Genomic DNA, 18,407 nt, shown 5'->3' on the forward strand with positions numbered 1-18,407 from the left:
AGTCACTTCATGATGTCTTTTAGTAAAAGAAAGAGTACATATTGTAAAAAGTATGACGCATTGGCCAACAATCATTCTTGTAGCCGCCAACATCAAGATAAATATTTAATAAGGCCACGCATTGGGAATATTTTGCTTCTTTGTTGCCATTAGTTCGCGTTCGTCCATGTGTGTACCTTTTTTTTTTTTTTTTTTATTTATTTTTTTAACAAGCCCAAACGTGTTTTCAAATGTGGGGAGTCAAAGTTTAAAAAATGATAATAATAATAATCATAATAAATCATCAGAGCAATAAATACTCAAAGAAATTGCAGATACCTGGAAAAGCTTGAAGTAGAGTAAGTGTTTGGACTTGGCAAATGGAGCCCACCCCTGCCTCTCATTAGCGCCCCACAAAGCAGCCACGCACTTTAATCAAGACTAGGACGCAAGGATGTTATTTGAGGTGATAAGCTGCCACAAAAGACAAAAAAAAGAGGAAGAAGCGCTGGCAGGATTGATGGCGCGTTCAGGCGTGTGGATGACGTCTCACCTGATTTAGCGGTACTCGAGGGAAGGAATGATGGTGGGGGGGGGGGCACCGTGCCGGGTGGGACGCAGGGAACGAGCAAGCGAGGCGAAGCGCCGACTTCCACCCCCGGCCACATAGCTCAACCGAGCCGGGAGCAGGATGAAGCTCCTCCGGGCGGCGGCGCGCTGGTGGCACTGCTGGCCGCCGGTGCTGGCCGCGATGTGCGCATGCGCCAGGTCAGCGCTTTGGCTCCCCAGAATTCCGGCTTCTCCTTCTGCTCTACTACTTTGATTTCCTCGTCTCCTTCTTCTTCAATTTTATGTTCATTATGTTTTGTTTATACTACTGTATTATCATTTGATGATTTCATTTCTATTTTTCGATGGAATTCATTTATATTTTATTATTTTATTGGTATTGTATTATTATTATTATTATTATTATTTATGTTAACATATGTTTAAACATTTCCCTTTTAGCGTCAAAGAGCCTGGCAACATGTCTTTTGTCAAAGACACGGTGGACAAACTTTTAAAGGGATACGACATTCGACTCAGGCCAGACTTTGGAGGTAAGAAGAACTCCTCGCACTAAATTTGCTGCCACGGACTCAAATAGACGCTTGCTTGTGTTTCACTTTGAAGGTGCCCCTGTGGCTGTCGGCATGAGCATCGACGTGGCGAGCATAGACATGGTGTCCGAGGTCAATATGGTGAGTTACACCATTGAACATTGGACATTTGGAGCCATTCCCCGAAAACAAGTCAGCCGACCTGTAAATTGCGCCACATCAACGTCTCGAGCGGTTCTCGTGTGCGATAAACCTTTTGGGGTACAATATAGCTGGCGGCGCAACCTAAACAAAAAACACCACCGGGTCATGACCCTGAAGCGCCCCCCCCCCCCCGTCGGCGTCTGGGCGGAGTCGCTCGCTCCACTCCGGCTCCTTGCCGCCATTCCCGGCGGACGGCAGGTAGCGCGTCTGACACGCGGCGTGGCACGACGTGGCGCGACGCTCCCGTTCTCCCGCCGGGCCTCATTTAGCGGAGAGCGAAAACCCGTCTTTCGTCTCTCCCGAGGTCCAAATTGTCTGACAACAATCGGCACCCACGCACGCTCACAAGTTCGCTTTTTCTAGTTACGAGCCGTCGCTAGATTTGGATTTATTTTGTTTTTTGCTTTTGAATGGAGATGAGAGGACTGAGAAACAGGGTCAGATAGGCCGCCGCTCAAGTAAAGAGTACCAAAAAAAAGTGGACCACGCACTTTCCAACGATTATTGAATGCGACAAACAGTCAAACGCAACAGATACAAAAGTAGTTTATTTCTTAATATTTTATTCTGTTTTTCACATTTTTTCCACATTATTAACCCATTTAAAGTGTTGAAAATTGCTCTGTTGACTCTTTGGAACATGAAATGTCTGAGAAGTATCATGAAACTCCGCCTCTTCTGCACTGTGCGGGAGCAGTGTGGCATTATGCCGCCTCGAGATTGAAAGTCTGGATTTTTTTATAAATGACAATAAATGAAAATAGTTAGGTTGGATACATTTGAGTAAGACGGTTTTGTTCAAAATGGATCGCTGTCACGCGTCGTTGCAGAAGGAACTGCTCGGCCACAAGTGTGCGTAGGTTGATTACGCTGCCGAGTCGCCTCATCGTTTTATTTATTGCATCACTCTTGTCTCTTAAGACCTTTGAAAAAGAGTTGGTGTAGATGAAGTAACCGCAGTCGTTCCCCTTGTAAGTAAAGGGCTTTTTGAATGGTCTTTTTCATAAATGAAAGCATAATAAATGACACATTCAGTGCCATTGACGGCTTTAGAAGTCAAATATCCATGTTCACTGGGAAGGCTGGCAGCGAATTCATAAACAAATTCAATTAGTGATTGAGATGGTTCTGGGGTGGCGCTGTGTTGACGTTCGTGCACAACGGTATATGACGGTAATACAAGGTATAATACCGACTTTTGACATTTTGTTGAAGTATTCATTTTGGAGTATTCATGCGAGGATTTCACTTCACAGTGACAATTTGTATTTAACAATACAGAATAAAAATGTCACCCAAAAATGGTGGTGGTATTTTAGGGGCAGGAACGGATTAATGGCATCTCAGCGGGGTAAACTGATTTGACGACTCGAACCAATTTCAAGGAATGCGACCTGTCGGCCGGTCAGATTCAGGACGCAGGGGAGGTCGAAGACGCTGAAAGATTTCAACGAGTTTGCGCTCCAGACGCGGTTCCGCAACCGTGAGGCGGGAGCGCGCGTTGTTGTGTAAAAGCTGATTCAGCCGACCCGCTGTGCCGCTGCTGGCGCACGTGGGAGGACATCACGTCTCACAACAACACCTGCTTTTCATCTCGCTACCTTCTCACCAGAAGCTCCTCTGCACCACTCCTGCTTTTTTACTTCAATTCATATCTAACCTTATAAGCAAGTACAGTGACCCCCCCCCCCCCCCCCACTATATGACGGTCCGTTGCCGGTGCTAACCCTACAGCATATTATTTGAGCTATGCTGGAAGATATGAAGCATATATAAGCGCAAGAAGCTCTCATCTGCTAATTTCCGTTAGCCCGTCTATGGTAGTTCACATTCAATGATAGCATTAAGCTAGCAGACTTTGGTTCGAGAAAATGATATGATATGGTTTGGTCGAACCTTTTGGCGTTTCAATAACGACAAACAGCTCGATGCAAGCCCGCCGTGCCTCCTATTCCAAGAACTCGGAGAGTCTTCTTCTTTTCGTTGTCCTCAAAGTGATGTTATTAGATAGTCTCCCATTTCTTGGCAGTGAGAATGAAAACAAGGATAAGGAATATATTGGGAGGGGTACATCTATGAGCAGGTAGCAGTTTCAGATCTTGACACTCTCCCCCCCCCCCAAAAAAAACCCCAAACAAACCGCATTTCCATCATTTCATGTGCGTCGGGTCAGTAATATTTTACCAGTAATATTTATTAGCTCGGATGCGATGGAGTCAGCTCCGCCACGGACCGCCACGACGACCTCCCGACGCAGTGTAGGCCACGCGCAGCACGCCTAACGCGCACGCGAGCTTGTTCCGCATGTGAAGAATCACTGAGGCGGAGGCTTGTTTATTTCCTGTGACCTGCTTATTTATTGAAGAGAATATTAGTCAGCAGAATCAAGTCCCGTCGGCTCCATTAAAAGGCTGCAAAAGCTTCTGTGTTGCGCTGGATCGTCGGTGGAACGCAGCCAATGAGTCAACGAGGGCCTTTATTAATTATTGATCCGGCCATCCATCCATAAGGATCTGCCTATCCACTCCTTCGCACAGTAAAGCCAAAATGACTCGCCCACCCCTCTGCGTCCGCAGGACTACACGCTGACCATGTACTTCCAGCAGTACTGGCGGGACAAGAGGCTGGCCTACTTGGGCATCCCGCTCAACCTCACCCTGGACAACCGGGTGGCGGACCAGCTGTGGGTGCCCGACACCTACTTCCTCAACGACAAGAAGTCCTTCGTGCACGGCGTCACCGTGAAGAACCGCATGATCCGGCTGCACCCGGACGGCACCGTCCTCTACGGCCTCAGGTGAGCGCCGCCGTCCGGTCGGGTCTGAAAACTCGCGAGTTACTCCAAGTTGCTCGCGCGCTCAAACCGACGTTTGGAACTGTGCGCACCAAGTTTTCCCAAATACCAAACGCGCAAAAAAAAGGCTTCTGGGAGGAATATACGCAAATATATTATTAAACCTGAAACGAATTGCACATACAGTATATACTGCATTCCGTGCATCTGCTCTGTCCAACCTCTCGTCTTCCTACTGCAATGCATTATTATTATTATTATTAACACCGACCAATAAATGTTTTTTCTGTGCTGGTCTTTGGACTCAGAATCACGACGACGGCCGCCTGCATGATGGACCTGAGGCGATACCCGCTGGACGAGCAGAACTGCACTCTGGAGATTGAGAGCTGTCAGTTCACACACACGCACGACCTCATTCGTCCCCCGTGCTCGCCGTTCATGCGGAAGGAATCACGCGCAAAAGCGTGTAAGATTTACAAAGGCACCGCAGTCAGCGCGGCTTGTAAATCAGCTTGTTGTTGTTTTGGCCCGCTCGCAGGCCCTTCGGCAAACGTAAAGTGCACCGCGTGCGATTCGTTCACAACTTCGGCGCCTTGCTAAATCAACCTGGCGACGCTCGCGCGATGCGACAGCGTGATTAGAAAAACAGAGAAACGCCATTCCACTCAATAATACGGCGCTGTCCGTTCATACATGATCATATCCGCGGTCTGTCCGTGGGAAAACAGCTCAGTACATGGAAACGAAAGAAGTGAAATCCAAGATTGTTTTCGGTGTTTTGCCAGACGGCTACACGACGGACGACATCGAGTTCTACTGGAAAGGAGGCCACACGGCCGTGACGGGCGTGACGCGCATCGAGCTGCCGCAGTTCTCCATCGTGGACTACAAGCTGGTCTCCAGGAACGTGGTCTTTTCCACAGGTGACTTGAAAAGAGGAGAGTCTGTGGGTGAAGACCACCTGATCCACTGTCAAACTCGAGGCCCGGGGGTCAGATCCGGCCCACCGCGTCGTCTTATGCCATTGAGAAAACATCTCCATCCCCTTATTCAAAAACTGGACCTTATTTCAAATTGACAGTGGAGAAAAAGCAGCAACGCAAGTGCATTCGTTTCGTGCGTAACGCCAGCAAATGTCGATGATTGGTTTCTCGCGTAAAAGAAGTTTGCAAATGTCTTCTTTTGATAATCCGTCTGCTTTCGTGGAGAACGGCAGAAATGGGAGACGCTTTACTGCTGAGAGGCTGAAATCAGCAGCATTGGCGCACCGTTCACTTACACAAGGTCTCTCACTAAAAGGCGATTATTCGATCGTTGTTGCATTGTTGTCATTATCGACATAATATTCTCAAAATAGACATAAGCTCCATATGTCTCAATATTGAGTTTGTTTGATTGTTTTCATCTGATTCATAATGTGGCGTGAAACTGAATTTTGTGCGGCGCAGGTGCCTACCCTCGCCTGTCTCTGAGCTTCAAGCTGAGGAGGAACATCGGCTACTTCATCCTGCAGACGTACATGCCCTCCACCCTGATCACCATTCTGTCCTGGGTCTCCTTCTGGATCAACTACGACGCCTCGGCCGCCAGAGTCGCTTTGGGTAAACGTGCCAACAAACGAACGCTTACGACGTCACGTTGCCGTCCAAGATAGAAAAAGGGACTCGTTGGGGTCGCTGTCGGCACAAACGCTGCACGGTGGCATAAGAGGCGTCCTGGCCCAGCTAACGTGGGCCTCCGGTGGCGCCGAGACGTGTTATTCTCCTCATGTCGAGAGCATCCAAATGATATTGTTATTGCATCTTGGGACTTGAACGTGTGTCAATCTGGAGCGGCGACGGATGGCGTGTACCCACGCTGCTCTCGACTCCCTCCCCCGCACGCACTGTTCTAGCGCTACATTTTGGGCCCGCTTACGCAACAGCGCTCAAGACACACAAATATAGTGGCGGTCCAGACAGAGACGCAAGAAAAAAAACGAATACATAAACATGCTCAAATGTGCCATCTTTTTTTGGTATTTTTAGATGACCTCACGCCCTTAACCCTCACGTCCTATTAAAGCACCGGTAAGGACTAAGAGGACTTCTCTGCGTTATTATGACACCGTGTCTTGAGGCGGGTCGGGAATAAGGAATAGCTGGAGTGTTTCGAAAGAGCAGTCACCTTAAAGCAATAGTCGAAGCAGTCTTCTTCACAACATCACACGCAGACGCAGCACTGATAAGTCAGTCATTGCGGAACCAGCGGCAGCGAGGGACAGTCGGCCGGCTCACGGGGGCGCTTTTGCGTTGGCAGGCATCACCACGGTGCTGACCATGACCACCATCAACACGCACCTGCGGGAGACGCTGCCCAAGATCCCGTACGTGAAGGCCATCGACGTGTACCTGATGGGCTGCTTCGTTTTCGTCTTCTTGGCCCTGCTGGAGTACGCCTTCGTCAACTACATCTTCTTCGGCCGGGGCCCGCGCATGCAGAAGAAGCTGGCCGAGCGGGCGCGGAAGGCCGACGACGACCGCGCCGCTTTCCGCCGCCCCGAGGTGAAGACATCCGCCGACGCCGGATGAGTGGTACTGTGCGGTCGCGAAACAGATTTCAATCGGTCGCCCGAAGGCCGCGTTTCAGGAACGGGTCGGTCGCGAAACGGGATGTGGAAACGGGACGGGCCGCGATTGGATACGTGGCGAGATTTTGAAACGGTCCAAAAGGTCACAAAAAACAGAACGCAGCTTGACAACATTCCGATTCACTGTTTACGTGACAATTGATCAGTTTGGGGAAAAGGAATATTCCACCCCTGTGCACCCGAACGAAGCGCCGTGTTCCTTTTTGCGCGTCGAAATCTGATTCTCATCGAAATATTAGGCACCATGTAAACCGGGCTATTGTCTTCGTTTCCTTCTCTGGTCTCACGTAGAGTTTTGTTTTCTTTTGTTTTGTTTCCCCCAGGCCGACTCTCAGGGGAACATCCTGCTGACCACCCTGGAGATCCACAACGAGGTGGGCGGCCGCGCCGTCGCCGCCGCCGCCGCCGCCGCCCTCAGCAGCAGCAGCAGCAGCAGCTGCAGCAACACCAGCAGCAGCTTGTACGACGCCACGCGCAACTCCACCCCCGCCCCGCCGGACAACTCCTCGGGGGTCCAGTACAGACGGAGCGGCGGGCGGGTCGCTCGCCGGTCGCCGGGCCCGGACGGCCCGAGGAGCCGCCTGAGGAGGCGATCATCGCAGCTGAAGATCAAAATCCCCGACCTGACGGACGTGAACGCCATCGACCGCTGGTCCCGCTTCATCTTCCCTTTCTCCTTCTCCTTCTTCAACGTTGTCTACTGGCTCTACTACGTCAATTAATGTGTGTGTGTGTGTGTGCGTGTCTTGTTTGAACTCGGACACGGGTCACGAGGTCGTGGACACGCGGGCAATGATGTCACGCCGTCCGGTCGCTATGATGTGCCACGATGGTACAGTGGAACCGCTAAGGTCGAACGCCGTTTTTAAGCCATTTCTCCCATTGGAAATCGTGTGTGGCCCCGCAACCCGTCCAGGATGTATCCCACTTTCATCGCCAAAAATCATCCATCCATCCATTTTCTTTACCGCTTCTCCTCACGCGGGTCGCGGGCTGCTGGAGCCGGTCCCGGCTATCTTCGGGCGTGAAGCGGGGTACGCCCTGAACCGGTCGCCGGCCAATCGCAGGGCACGTCGAAACAAACAACCATTCGCACTCACGTTCACACCTACGGGCAATTTAGAGTCTTCAATCAACCGAGCATGCGTGTTTTTGGGATGTGGGAGGAAAGCGGAGTGCCCGGAGAAAAGCCACGCGGGCACGGGGAGAACATGCAAACTCCACACAGGCGCGACCGGGATTTGAACCCCCGTCCCCAGAACTGTGAGGCAGATGTGCTAACCAGTCGCTCAGCGTGCCAGTGCCAAAAATCATCTTAATTTGATTTGACTCTCAAATTGTCCAACAGTGTCAATGGTTGTTTGTCTATACGTGTCCAGGGTGTATCCCGCTTCGCACACCAAAAGTCATCATGGGTGAATAAAACACTCCAAAGGGGCGAGTGTGAATAGTCGCTCCTCTACATTGCCTGGCGACCGGTCCGGGGTGTACCCCACTTTTCTCGCCCCCAAATCATCAAATCAAATTTAATGAAAGACAAAATTGTTCCAAAGGGGTGAGTGTGAATGCTTGTTTGTGAAGAAGTGGCGACCGGTCCAGGGTGTACCCCGCTTCGCACACCAAGAGTCATCTTAGGCTAATGCTTGTGTGTGTGTTCGACATGAGAGGTTCCGCTGCCTTATCTGACGCTTAAGCTAGCGCAGATGCTTAGCAAGAGTTAGCACGGACGCTAAGCTAAATTTGGGTTCTCCGTTTTTTGTTGTTTTTTTGTTTTTTCCTGGCGTGACGCCAACTTGACCGATGTGGACTTTTCATTGCTTTCATTTTGTGTTGAATTTATAAAAACACGCAGACAAATCCCAGCTCGTGTGTGCGTGTTGTCTGGAGTGCGGACGCCGCCTGTCGCAACATCGCGGGGCGGTCACGTGGCGCACGCTACCAGGGAAAAAAGTCGAGAAGCTGCGAGAAGGTTAGGATTGGAATGAATTTTCGTTCATGAGTTTTTTAGAGTCGGTTTGCTGGTTTTTATAGATGTTCTGTTTTGCAAATGAGTTTAGTTTAGTAAGGCCGAGCGATGAAGAAAACAGGCTAAATGGCGATGAAGATTTTCGCCTTCTTCTTCGACTGTCGACCGAAAAGAAGAATTGCTTCCAAAGAACACGGCACGCCGGCCGCAATTTTCATTTCAACAGGTAAGTCGATTCGGATACAACTAGTACAACCACTCCTACTTATCTTACCACTATGACTTATTTTCTCACGAGTACAACTACTCCAACTTTGACTTCATTTTCTTACTTTTACAATTTTACTATTTTACTAGTCTCTTATTTGACTACTACTACTACTACTTTCACGACAACTACTTATCTTACCATTACCTTACTGCTACTCCAACAACTTGTACTTATTTTACTACTACTTATCCTATTACAACAACTGCTTGTTTTACTGCTACTACTTACTACAATCAATTATTGTACAACTAGTACAACTATTATTACTACTGAAGTTACTTTTATTACCGGTACTGTTGCTACTTATTGTACGAATAGTACAATTGCTACTTTTAAAAAAAAATATATATATACTACTACTACTACTACTACACACACGCATTGTATATATATAATATAAAATAATACAAATAAAATAGAAAACCAAAAAAAATGACCCCTATTATTCCCCCTCCCGGAAGCTGTGGAGGGGTTTGTGTGTCCCAATGATCCGAGGAGCTAAGTCGTCTGGGGCTTTATGCCCCCTGGCAGGGTCACCCATGGCAAACGGGTCCAGTCAAAGCAGGGCTCAAAGACCCCTTTGATGCCAAACAATTCAGGAAGACGTTTTCCCTTGCCCGGACGCGGGTCGCCGGGGCTCGAAGTCGAAAGGGCAAGGTGTGTTCTCCTTCCCGTGGGCTCAGCACCCGTGGGAGGGGCCGCAGCGCGAGCCGGGCGGTGGCCGAAGGCGGGGACCTCGGCGATCCGATCCCCGGCGACAGAAGCTGGAATGTCACCAAGGAGCCCGAGCTGGTGTGTGAGGTCGAGAAGTTCCCACTAGAACGGCTCCGACTACCGGAGACAAATTCCTTGTGTGTTTCGGACATACTTGGCAAATAAAGATGATTGTGATTCTGATATGGTCGGACGCACAGCTTGGGCTCCGGTACCGGTCCTCTCGAGAGGGGTACCGGTCCTCTCTCCCACTCTGGAGTTGCGCCGAGCAAGTGCGGGTATACCTGTTGCCCCCCGGCTCGGCGCCCGGACGTCGGGGTTCGCCCCGGCGGACGAGAGGGTAGCCTCCCTGCGCCTTCGGGTGGGGGGACGGGTCCTGCCTGTTGTTTGTGCCTATGCCGCAGAGAAGCCGGACTCTGCTCCTTCGTGCCAAGGCGTGTCGGTGGAGTTGAGGAGGTCTTCTGAATCCTAATCAAATTATATTCTTTGAAATAAAGAATAAAATAAGGATCTATAATTGTAATCCACATTTTTAGAAGAAACAGCCAAGCAACCTCTTGATGCATTCATTGAAAATTGTGAAAAGTAATCAAAATGTAACCAAATGTAATTAGTTACATATTTTACTTTGAGCAAATCATTGAAATAGTGAAGCTACTATTTCATTTCCAATAGGGTGACTTGTAATTGTAAGCAAGTCCATTTCCAAAGTCGTCTTCCCGACACAGGCGAGCCGTCATCCCGAATTGTGTCCCTGGCGGCCCCTCGTCGTGGTACATTTGTTTGCCGAGCTGATGTGAGAGGCTGGCGTTAGCCACTGTTGCTGTTGCGACGCCACACGGGCTCCGTTTTATTGGTCCGCGCGCTTTCTTAGCATCTACTGAAGGCCGGAGAACGAGAGAATGGTGACGTCGACTGGTTGCTAGGCAACAGGAGGATGCCTTTATGCGAGGGCGAGTCAGTCTTCATGTGTCAAGGTTTGCTGATGTCTTTGTTTAAAGAGGACATCAAGTGCTACGGACGAGCTCGGCCGCCAATTGCAAGATAAAACAAATAAAGAGTTCAAATGAAAAACATCTTTTGGGGAATTATTGCCACAAATTTCAACCTTGGCGTCACTGGACCCATAACACGTAGGAAAGGTAAGGTGGACGGAGTTCAAAATGGCAGCCGGTGTTAGCATATAACCTTCAGGAATCTTCCCCCCCCCCAAAAAATTATTTGAGGGTATCAGAGGGGGCAAGCGTGTGCTGACTCACATTTAACATGAGTTTCAATTTGATTGCTTCATTTGAAATACGGCCACAACCCCGGTTGAGAGGGTGTGCACACTTGTGCAACCACATTATCTCAGTTGTTTATCTGTACTTCCCCTCTAGAAAAGGTTTTTTTTTTTTTTAAATGTTCCCAATGAGGCTTTGCTGGGTATGTCCCATTAATAGTGGAAAAAGTTGGGAAATGATGAGTTTTTTTTGTTGTTGTTTTTTTTTTAAACATAACAAAAATGTTACATTTGAAAAAGGGTGCGTAGACTTTTTATAGCCACTGTATTTCAAGAAAAAATGTCTAAATCTCAGCTCGGTGTAGTCGGCAACAAAAGTGTGATATCTAAATTAAAAACTGTGATATTTTGAAATGTTCAAAAGTATGTACAATTTGAAACAAAAATGAAATGTTCATTACTTTATATATAAAAATGTAAATGAAAAGTTGTTATTTTATTTGAACTACATCCACTAAGATGCGAAGGGCCCCTCCTCCACCCATGAAGAACCTTATCTGCGAATCTGACTGATATGTGCGGGGTCTTTTCCAGAAAAAGTCAGAGCCCTCTGGAGATCAGGCATTTTTGATCCCTGGAATTACAAGGTACAAGGGACAGAAAGTCCCTAGACAGCAACACTTTTCTGAAATCATCGGTAAGAACTTGAACGAGACTCGCACTCTGTTGTGGTTGACAAGCTCACAACCCCCCCGGATCAGATAGCTCCAGAACTATTAACGGCAGATAAATGCAATGAATTTGAATTTGCTTGTTATTTTACAATTCATCAGGTGAAATAGGAGCACAAATCCGTAAAATGACAGTCCTTAAATGGTTCAGGTCCTACCTGGAGGAAAGGAGTTCTTTTGCAACCATTGGAAGTGTTCAATCTCATCGAATGGCAATGACCTACGGGGTCCCTCAAGGGTCAGTTCTTGGACCTTTCCTGTTCAGCCTGTATATGCTACCCTTGGGTCAGATTCATCAGAACCTTAATTTTGATGAATTCTTAATTTCCAGATGACTACAGTTCAATTGAGGTGTTGTGTCACTGTCTAAAACAGATCAATATCTGGTGGAGCAAAAATCTTCCTAATTAATTAAACCACAACAAAACTGAGATCATTGTTTATTTTGCCAATAAAGAAAAGAGGATTGCTGTTAGTAAATACCAAAGACCAAGTCCAAAACCTTGGTGTTCTGATAGATTCCGACCCGACTTTCAACAGTCATATGAAATCAATGACTAAAACTGCCTTCTGGCATCTGAAGAACATATCCAGAGTGAAGGCCTGCATGTGCCAAGCAGACCAGGAGAACCTCATCCATGCTTTACAATGGACTTGACAATTGTAATGCTCTTCTGACTGGACTCCCTAAAAAGAGCATTAAACAGCTGCAGAACAAAGAGGTCAGAGCATAGTACTCTCTACACTGGCTTCCAGTCAGCTTTAGAATAGATTTGAAAGCGCTGCTACTGGTCTATAAATCACGAAACGGTTTAGGTCCTGACGACATGAAAGCAATGCGAATGGAATATAAACCCAGTAGGGCTCTGAGATGGACAGACTCAGGTCAAATAGTGGAGCACAGAGTCCGAAGCAGCATTTAGCGATTATGCTGCACACAAATGGAAGAAGTTGCCAACAGAAGTGACGTCAACCCCGACCGAGTGTTCGTGTTTTGAAGTCCAGCTTCCAAACTCTTCTTTTTTTCCCCCTTTCTAGAGAATTTCTTGCACTGTACGCAGTTTTGATTGATTTTTTCCCCCTACTTTGTTTAAATGTTTATGAGCTGTTTTTTTTTTTTTCATGCTTTGAATCCTGTGAAGCACATTGAGTTACCTTGTGTATGGAATGCGCTATATAAATAAATTCGCTCTGCTTTATCAAAAGCGCTTGTTCCGCTGACCTTTTAATGCAAGTGATTATGCGGCGAAGACTCTCCGTAACAACCCAGGCTAAACTTGGCTCCTCCCCCGACACCCGAAGCTCGTCTCGCAGTGGCAATGTGTGAAGTGCTGCCTTTTGATCGCTCGGTCGATGTATTACTTGGTACCGAGAGCCGACATTTGAGCGACACAAAGCAACAAAATATAATTTTGAAAATTCCCACAATTTTGCAAGCATACGACACATCCGAAGCATGGAAACATCCAAGTTGGGGAAAAAAAAACAACAACAACAACAACAACAACAAAAAAACCAAACCCCAATCCAAAACCATTTTTACAGCTTCAAATGGGGAACGACAACATTTATTATCCAGTGTTAAGGCACATACGTGGGAAATACAACACACGAACGATGATGTATTCAACAACGACCACGTCATTTCTTCACGGGAACCAAACGGAAAATTTCGGATGGAGGGGGACGTCTGAAAATGTCAAAGTGCTTTTAAAAAGTTGGTTCCTTGGCCGCTGGAACGTTTTGCTTTGTTTGTTTCCACCTGAACACGAGCATAGAGAAACGACCTTTAAGACCTTAAGACCTTCAAGTAAAACGGTTGCGAGCTTAACGTTCAGGAATGTTTTTTTGTTTTTTGCAAAACAAGGCATTCAACATTGACCCCCCAACTCGTTCGGATATGAAACAAGATAACCTTGAGGCATCTTTGGTTAACACTGCTAAAACACAATGAGACATAATGAGCATCAATCCCGCGAGCTGGAGCGTGACCGTCTTTGGATTGTTTCCGGGAACGCGAAGAAGAGACATTCGCAGTCATCCAGCAAAATGGCCACCCAAAGAAATGTACGAGAGCCACACGAAAATGGAAAATAAAACGAGAATCAAGTCAGAAAAATTAAGCACAACTATTACGAGGGAAAGCTATGATTAGGCGAAATATTACCCGCAGTCACGTGTTCAAATTGGCGCTTCGAATTCTCCGAATGTTCCCTTGTAATTTCACAACTTTAAATCTTTTACATTTTTTTAAAACGACTTCTTGTAATTTACTTTGGATTGAACGCGTCTTCTCGTAACTTCAAAAATGTAGTGTAAAAAATTGTTTGATGAACAGTTGCAATTTACGACTTTGTTTCAAACCTTTGTATATTTGTAATGTCTTCTTTTTATTCAAAAAAAAATAAAGTATTCTTGTAACGTATGACTTTTTATTGTGATTTAATAGTTTCAGATTGTAACTCACAACTTTGTTGAAAACGCCTATAACTTGAATTTTTTGGGTCCAAAACGCAACTATATTCTTGCAATGCACAACTTTTTGGGTCAGGTTTACGACATATTACAACCTTTAGTATAAAACCTTAACAATTTTTCTAGCAAGTTAAGACTTTTGTTAATAATTTAGAACTTCTTCTAATTTACCACTTTTGTCGTTTAATTCTACCACTTTATTTGAAATCAACCTTTCGGACTTTTTTTCCCCTCATCCTTTGAGTATTTTTCTTTTTCGTGTGGCACTGACATTCCACAGTGAACTGAGGTCACGCTGTGCTGAAAAAGAGAGAAAAAACAAAAAGTCCTCTTCGAAAGACACAATCAAGGCCGGCCGCTGTTGCGTCAAAGCACTTTGGATGTAAAAAAGAAAAAAGAAGAAAAGAAAAGCTATCTCAGACAGCAACGAGATGCATCTTCTGTGGAAAATTAAGCTTTCCCGGCAAATAAAAAGGACACAGAGTTCTTCTTCCAACTCCCAAATAACATTAGCATAAAATAAAGTACCTATTTGCATCCTTTATAAAAGAAGCTCTTTGGAAAAAATATCATAAAAAACGTGCAAATTGGAAAATGGACGGGAGAGGCGTGGCACTTTAGCCGACGTTGAGTCCATCCTGGGAGTTCCTGGTGTACTTGACGCCCCCGTCGGGGGGGAGGTGGATCCGGACCGACAGACCGGCGTCGGGGCGCTCCGATTCCCGGCGGGGGTCTTTGGCGAGGGAAGCCGCGGAGGATTTGGCCTCGGGGTCGGGCCCCGCCCCCGTCCGGATCCCGCTCGAGTTCAGGATGTTCCCCCGGGGGTCTTTGGCGGGGAGCCGACCCAACCGCCGGCCCGCTTGGACCGGGCTGGGAAAGAAGGTGCCTTGACACGCCCGGTAGAAATATCTGCAACACACACGCACGCGTCGTCATCGTCATCAACAACAACAAAGTACACGAATGAAGACGACCAATAACACCACAGTAACGTTTGGAATGCAATTTGCAATTGCAATTACAATTCTTGTAATAAACCTTTTCATCATGTTTGTAAACGGGTTATTTCATAACATCGTGCTGAAAAGCTCTAAAAAGGGATACCTTGATTTATGACAACCCAAATTTGCACTTTCACACGTTTTATTGAACGTGACAAGCAGCCAAGCATAAATACAAAATGAAAACACTCACAAGGAGCATGGCACAAACTTTTTTTTTTTTTTTTTTTTTTAGTAATTATGAACTTTGTTCTTGCAATATTAGTACTTTTTAAAACTGTCCAACTTTATTGGTACAATTTATGACTTTTCTAGCAATTTAGGACTGCGGTAAAAAAATAAAATAAATAAATAAATAAGTCATTGAAGTCCATTCTGGCAATTTTGGACTCGAGTAATTTTGGCATAAAACTAACAACTTCATTGTTGTAATTGACCATTTCCTGGCAATGTATGACTTTTGTTTTAAAAAATTGGACATTTAAAAAAAAAAATCGAATGTACATTACAACCTTTTTAGTAACTCCTTTTTGCAATATCACGACTTTTTGTTTAAAACCTTTATTGTTATAATATGCGCTTTTATTAGCAATTTAGGATATACCCCGAAAGGTTCAGGTTTTGGACAAATTCCTTGAAAAAGGTACAAGGAACAGTTGAATTACACTTGGTAAAACAGTTTGATTATGTTTTATATTTATATTACCTTGCTGTTTTACTACTAGCCTTCAAAATCACGGTTTACAGTCGCTGTCGCTCGCTCGCACGCACGCACGCACCTGGGCAGCAGCGCGGCCGCCGGCGTGATGAGGCACAGCAGGTACAAGGCCGGGTCCTGCAGCAGCCTCTGCATGGTCCAGTACGGGTTGGAGGGAGAGTAGCAGGCGGGGCAGGAGGCGTTGTAGCACAGCGCCACCGCGAAGAAGAGAGCCACGCTGAAGCAGATCGACAGCCAGTTCATCCACGTCTGGAACGAGAGACTAATATTAGATAGACATCGTGTGTGTGACCAAAATCTCTAGGACCAGTTTGTCTTTGAAGGCAACTGATCCAAAAATGAAATTGAATTGAATTGCCCAAAAAGCACAATTGGTTTTTTTTCTTTCCGCATTTCAAAAAAAACAACAAAACAAAATCACCCAGGTTTTGGTCTCCACCCCCAAATGCAGCAGAATGGTGAAGACGGCGATGGTGGTGACGGGGGTCCCCCATGTAAACAGGTCCACGTCCGAGTCGGCGTAGGCCTGCGGAGGAAAAGCGAGTTAAAACGCCGCAACGGTGACGACGGCGAGGACGGCGGCGGGGACACTCACGAAGTAGGGAATGAAGAAGCAGATGAGGCTTTGGTAGAAGGCGTCCATCATATTCATCCAGAACATGTACGGCTTGTATTCCTTTTAAAAGCAACGAGACCGTCCGTAAACTGCTAGGGAGCAACGTTACGACGACGGCGCACAAAAAAAAGGTGCTTCTCGATTGCAATGTCAATGAAAATGAAAAGATGTATAAAGACAGACAAGAGCTGACCGTCAAAGGTTCGGCCTTGATAAAGATAGGATATGACAATGTCAGACAACTCGTGATCCAAAACCTACCACGTTATATGTCCAACTGTCGTTCTTTATGCATCCATCCATCAATTTATGAAAATAAAGAAATAACTTCCTCATGCCTAACCCTAACCCTTTTGAAGCAAAAAGGAAGAAGCGCGCATCCACCTCCGAGTTCTGTCCGTTGACGTAAAGCTGAGGTAGTTGCTGCAGCGTCTCGGCCGGCACGTCCTTGTCCAGCGTGCCGGTGACGAGTTGCGGGAAGGCGGAGAACATCAGGTTGAAGAAGATCAGATACCACTGGTCGATCATGGCCGAGCCGGAGAAGCCGCAGTAGAACTGATACCAGAAGATGAGCGCCACGAACATCTGCGAACAAAAAACCAAAACTCAACACATTACTTGTAAGACACACTTGTTCTACTAGTGCGCTGGATTCTGTTACTAGTGAGGACTTGAGAAGAGCATACTAGGACATTGAGCTTAAGGATACCGAATAAATGCTCAGACAGCTGTATGGAAAGCTACCGTTTGATTTGGTTTTTTTTAAACCCGCTTGTTGCAATTCAAAGAGTGAGCGCTTCGGGAGCGGCGACGGCCACGTACGGCGTTCTTGTAGAAGAAGTAGAGGATCATGTTGGCCAGGCGCGAGTAGCACCAGTGTCCGTGCACCAGCAGCAGCTTCTGGAGGTAGCGGAAACGCGGCAGGGCAAAGTCGCTGGCCATCACCGCCTGCAAGACAACGCAAGTCATGGCGCACCTGCCCAGTAGGCAGCGCTGTACATTTGTGTGCTTTTGGTATTTCAGCCTACAAGAAGGTCCAATTAGGAACTTGAGAAATATACAAGAGGCTGAATCTGACCGCGACTGCAAAATGTGGAATCGACCTGAGCGCATCGACGTAAATTGCCGCTGTGCACATTCAAAAGGAGCCGGAAGAAAAAGCAATCCGTAATGCGCACATAACGATGGAAGTTGGCAAAATCACATTTGATACCGACTTGATTTTTTTTAAGAGGCACCGAAATGAAAATGAGAAAACGGTGTGCGTGCCTTAGCCACCTGGGGGCAGTATAATGGAGACAGAGACACACGCAAAGAAGAGTTTCACAACTGACACAGTAAGATCATTTTTCTCAAATGATAAATATATGCCCGTGAGTGTTGTTAGTCTACATGTGTTGCTCCACCCTTGTTGTTCAAATATCCATTGTTTAAGGATGTTACCGCCGCAACACTGCTACTTTTCATTAGCACGTCTGTGGTGTTTTTCATTGTTTGTTAGCATTAGGCTAAAGTGACTTGTAAAGCGATGCAATGTGTAATTCTCTTTGCTTGGCAGTAAACTTCAACTGGGAGTGAAGTGAGCGCAGTTCGCTGCCACAATACAGCGCGCAATTGTGTTGACAAGTCAAAGCAAAAACGCACCATAATCATTGTTTTCGTCTTACGCATCCTTTAGCTGGCAAAATGTCGCCGAAAAGAAAGAACCCGACATTGCAGCTTGAAACCATGCCTTCTTCCTCGGAACTCTTTACTTTAACTTGAACCGGCGGCGCTAACCCCGGGTGACGTGGTCAAGCGTTAGCTTAGCGTAGCTCTGCCGGCTTTCTGCTGATCTCGAACAAGCGGCGTCTGGACGGGCGTGCGGGGGAGCGGGTTCTTCATGAGGCAATAGTGAGCATCTCAGCACACGTGGGAGCGAGCGCTGGCCCCTTTAAGCACCCCTTTGACTAACGGTGATTAATCTGCCCCCCCCGCCCCC

General features: G+C 46.8%; 2 protein-coding genes across 4 annotated transcripts in view; one reads left to right on the forward strand and one right to left on the reverse strand.

Moving 5' to 3' along the window:
* gabrb3 (gamma-aminobutyric acid type A receptor subunit beta3) overlaps window positions 1-10,458 on the forward strand; it is a 28,234-nt gene extending 17,776 nt beyond the window's left edge. The window contains exons 3-10 of one of the 3 annotated variants that reach the window (XM_061779269.1): window positions 991-1,082; window positions 1,156-1,223; window positions 3,863-4,083; window positions 4,389-4,549; window positions 4,869-5,006; window positions 5,532-5,684; window positions 6,382-6,626; window positions 7,036-10,458. In XM_061779269.1, the coding sequence (XP_061635253.1) occupies window positions 991-1,082; window positions 1,156-1,223; window positions 3,863-4,083; window positions 4,389-4,549; window positions 4,869-5,006; window positions 5,532-5,684; window positions 6,382-6,626; window positions 7,036-7,434 (1,477 nt within the window). In that variant the 3' untranslated portion in view covers window positions 7,435-10,458. The remainder of the gene's footprint in view (window positions 1-990; window positions 1,083-1,155; window positions 1,224-3,862; window positions 4,084-4,388; window positions 4,550-4,868; window positions 5,007-5,531; window positions 5,685-6,381; window positions 6,627-7,035) is intronic. The other 2 variants (XM_061779270.1, XM_061779271.1) reach the window with 2 other exon arrangements.
* Window positions 10,459-12,043: 1,585 nt separating this feature from the next.
* The window catches only part of atp10a (ATPase phospholipid transporting 10A), a 29,680-nt gene continuing 23,316 nt past the window's right edge, over window positions 12,044-18,407 (reverse strand). Inside the window, exons 16-21 of the mRNA XM_061778613.1 lie at window positions 17,249-17,374; window positions 16,811-17,011; window positions 16,406-16,486; window positions 16,232-16,336; window positions 15,872-16,059; window positions 12,044-15,000 (exon numbers count right to left, since the gene is read on the reverse strand). Of these exons, the coding sequence (XP_061634597.1) occupies window positions 14,709-15,000; window positions 15,872-16,059; window positions 16,232-16,336; window positions 16,406-16,486; window positions 16,811-17,011; window positions 17,249-17,374 (993 nt within the window). The 3' untranslated portion in view covers window positions 12,044-14,708. The remainder of the gene's footprint in view (window positions 15,001-15,871; window positions 16,060-16,231; window positions 16,337-16,405; window positions 16,487-16,810; window positions 17,012-17,248; window positions 17,375-18,407) is intronic.

The sequence above is a fragment of the Phyllopteryx taeniolatus genome, chromosome 7 (genome assembly GCF_024500385.1).
Source record: "Phyllopteryx taeniolatus isolate TA_2022b chromosome 7, UOR_Ptae_1.2, whole genome shotgun sequence".
NCBI classification, from domain to species: Eukaryota; Metazoa; Chordata; class Actinopteri; order Syngnathiformes; family Syngnathidae; genus Phyllopteryx; species Phyllopteryx taeniolatus.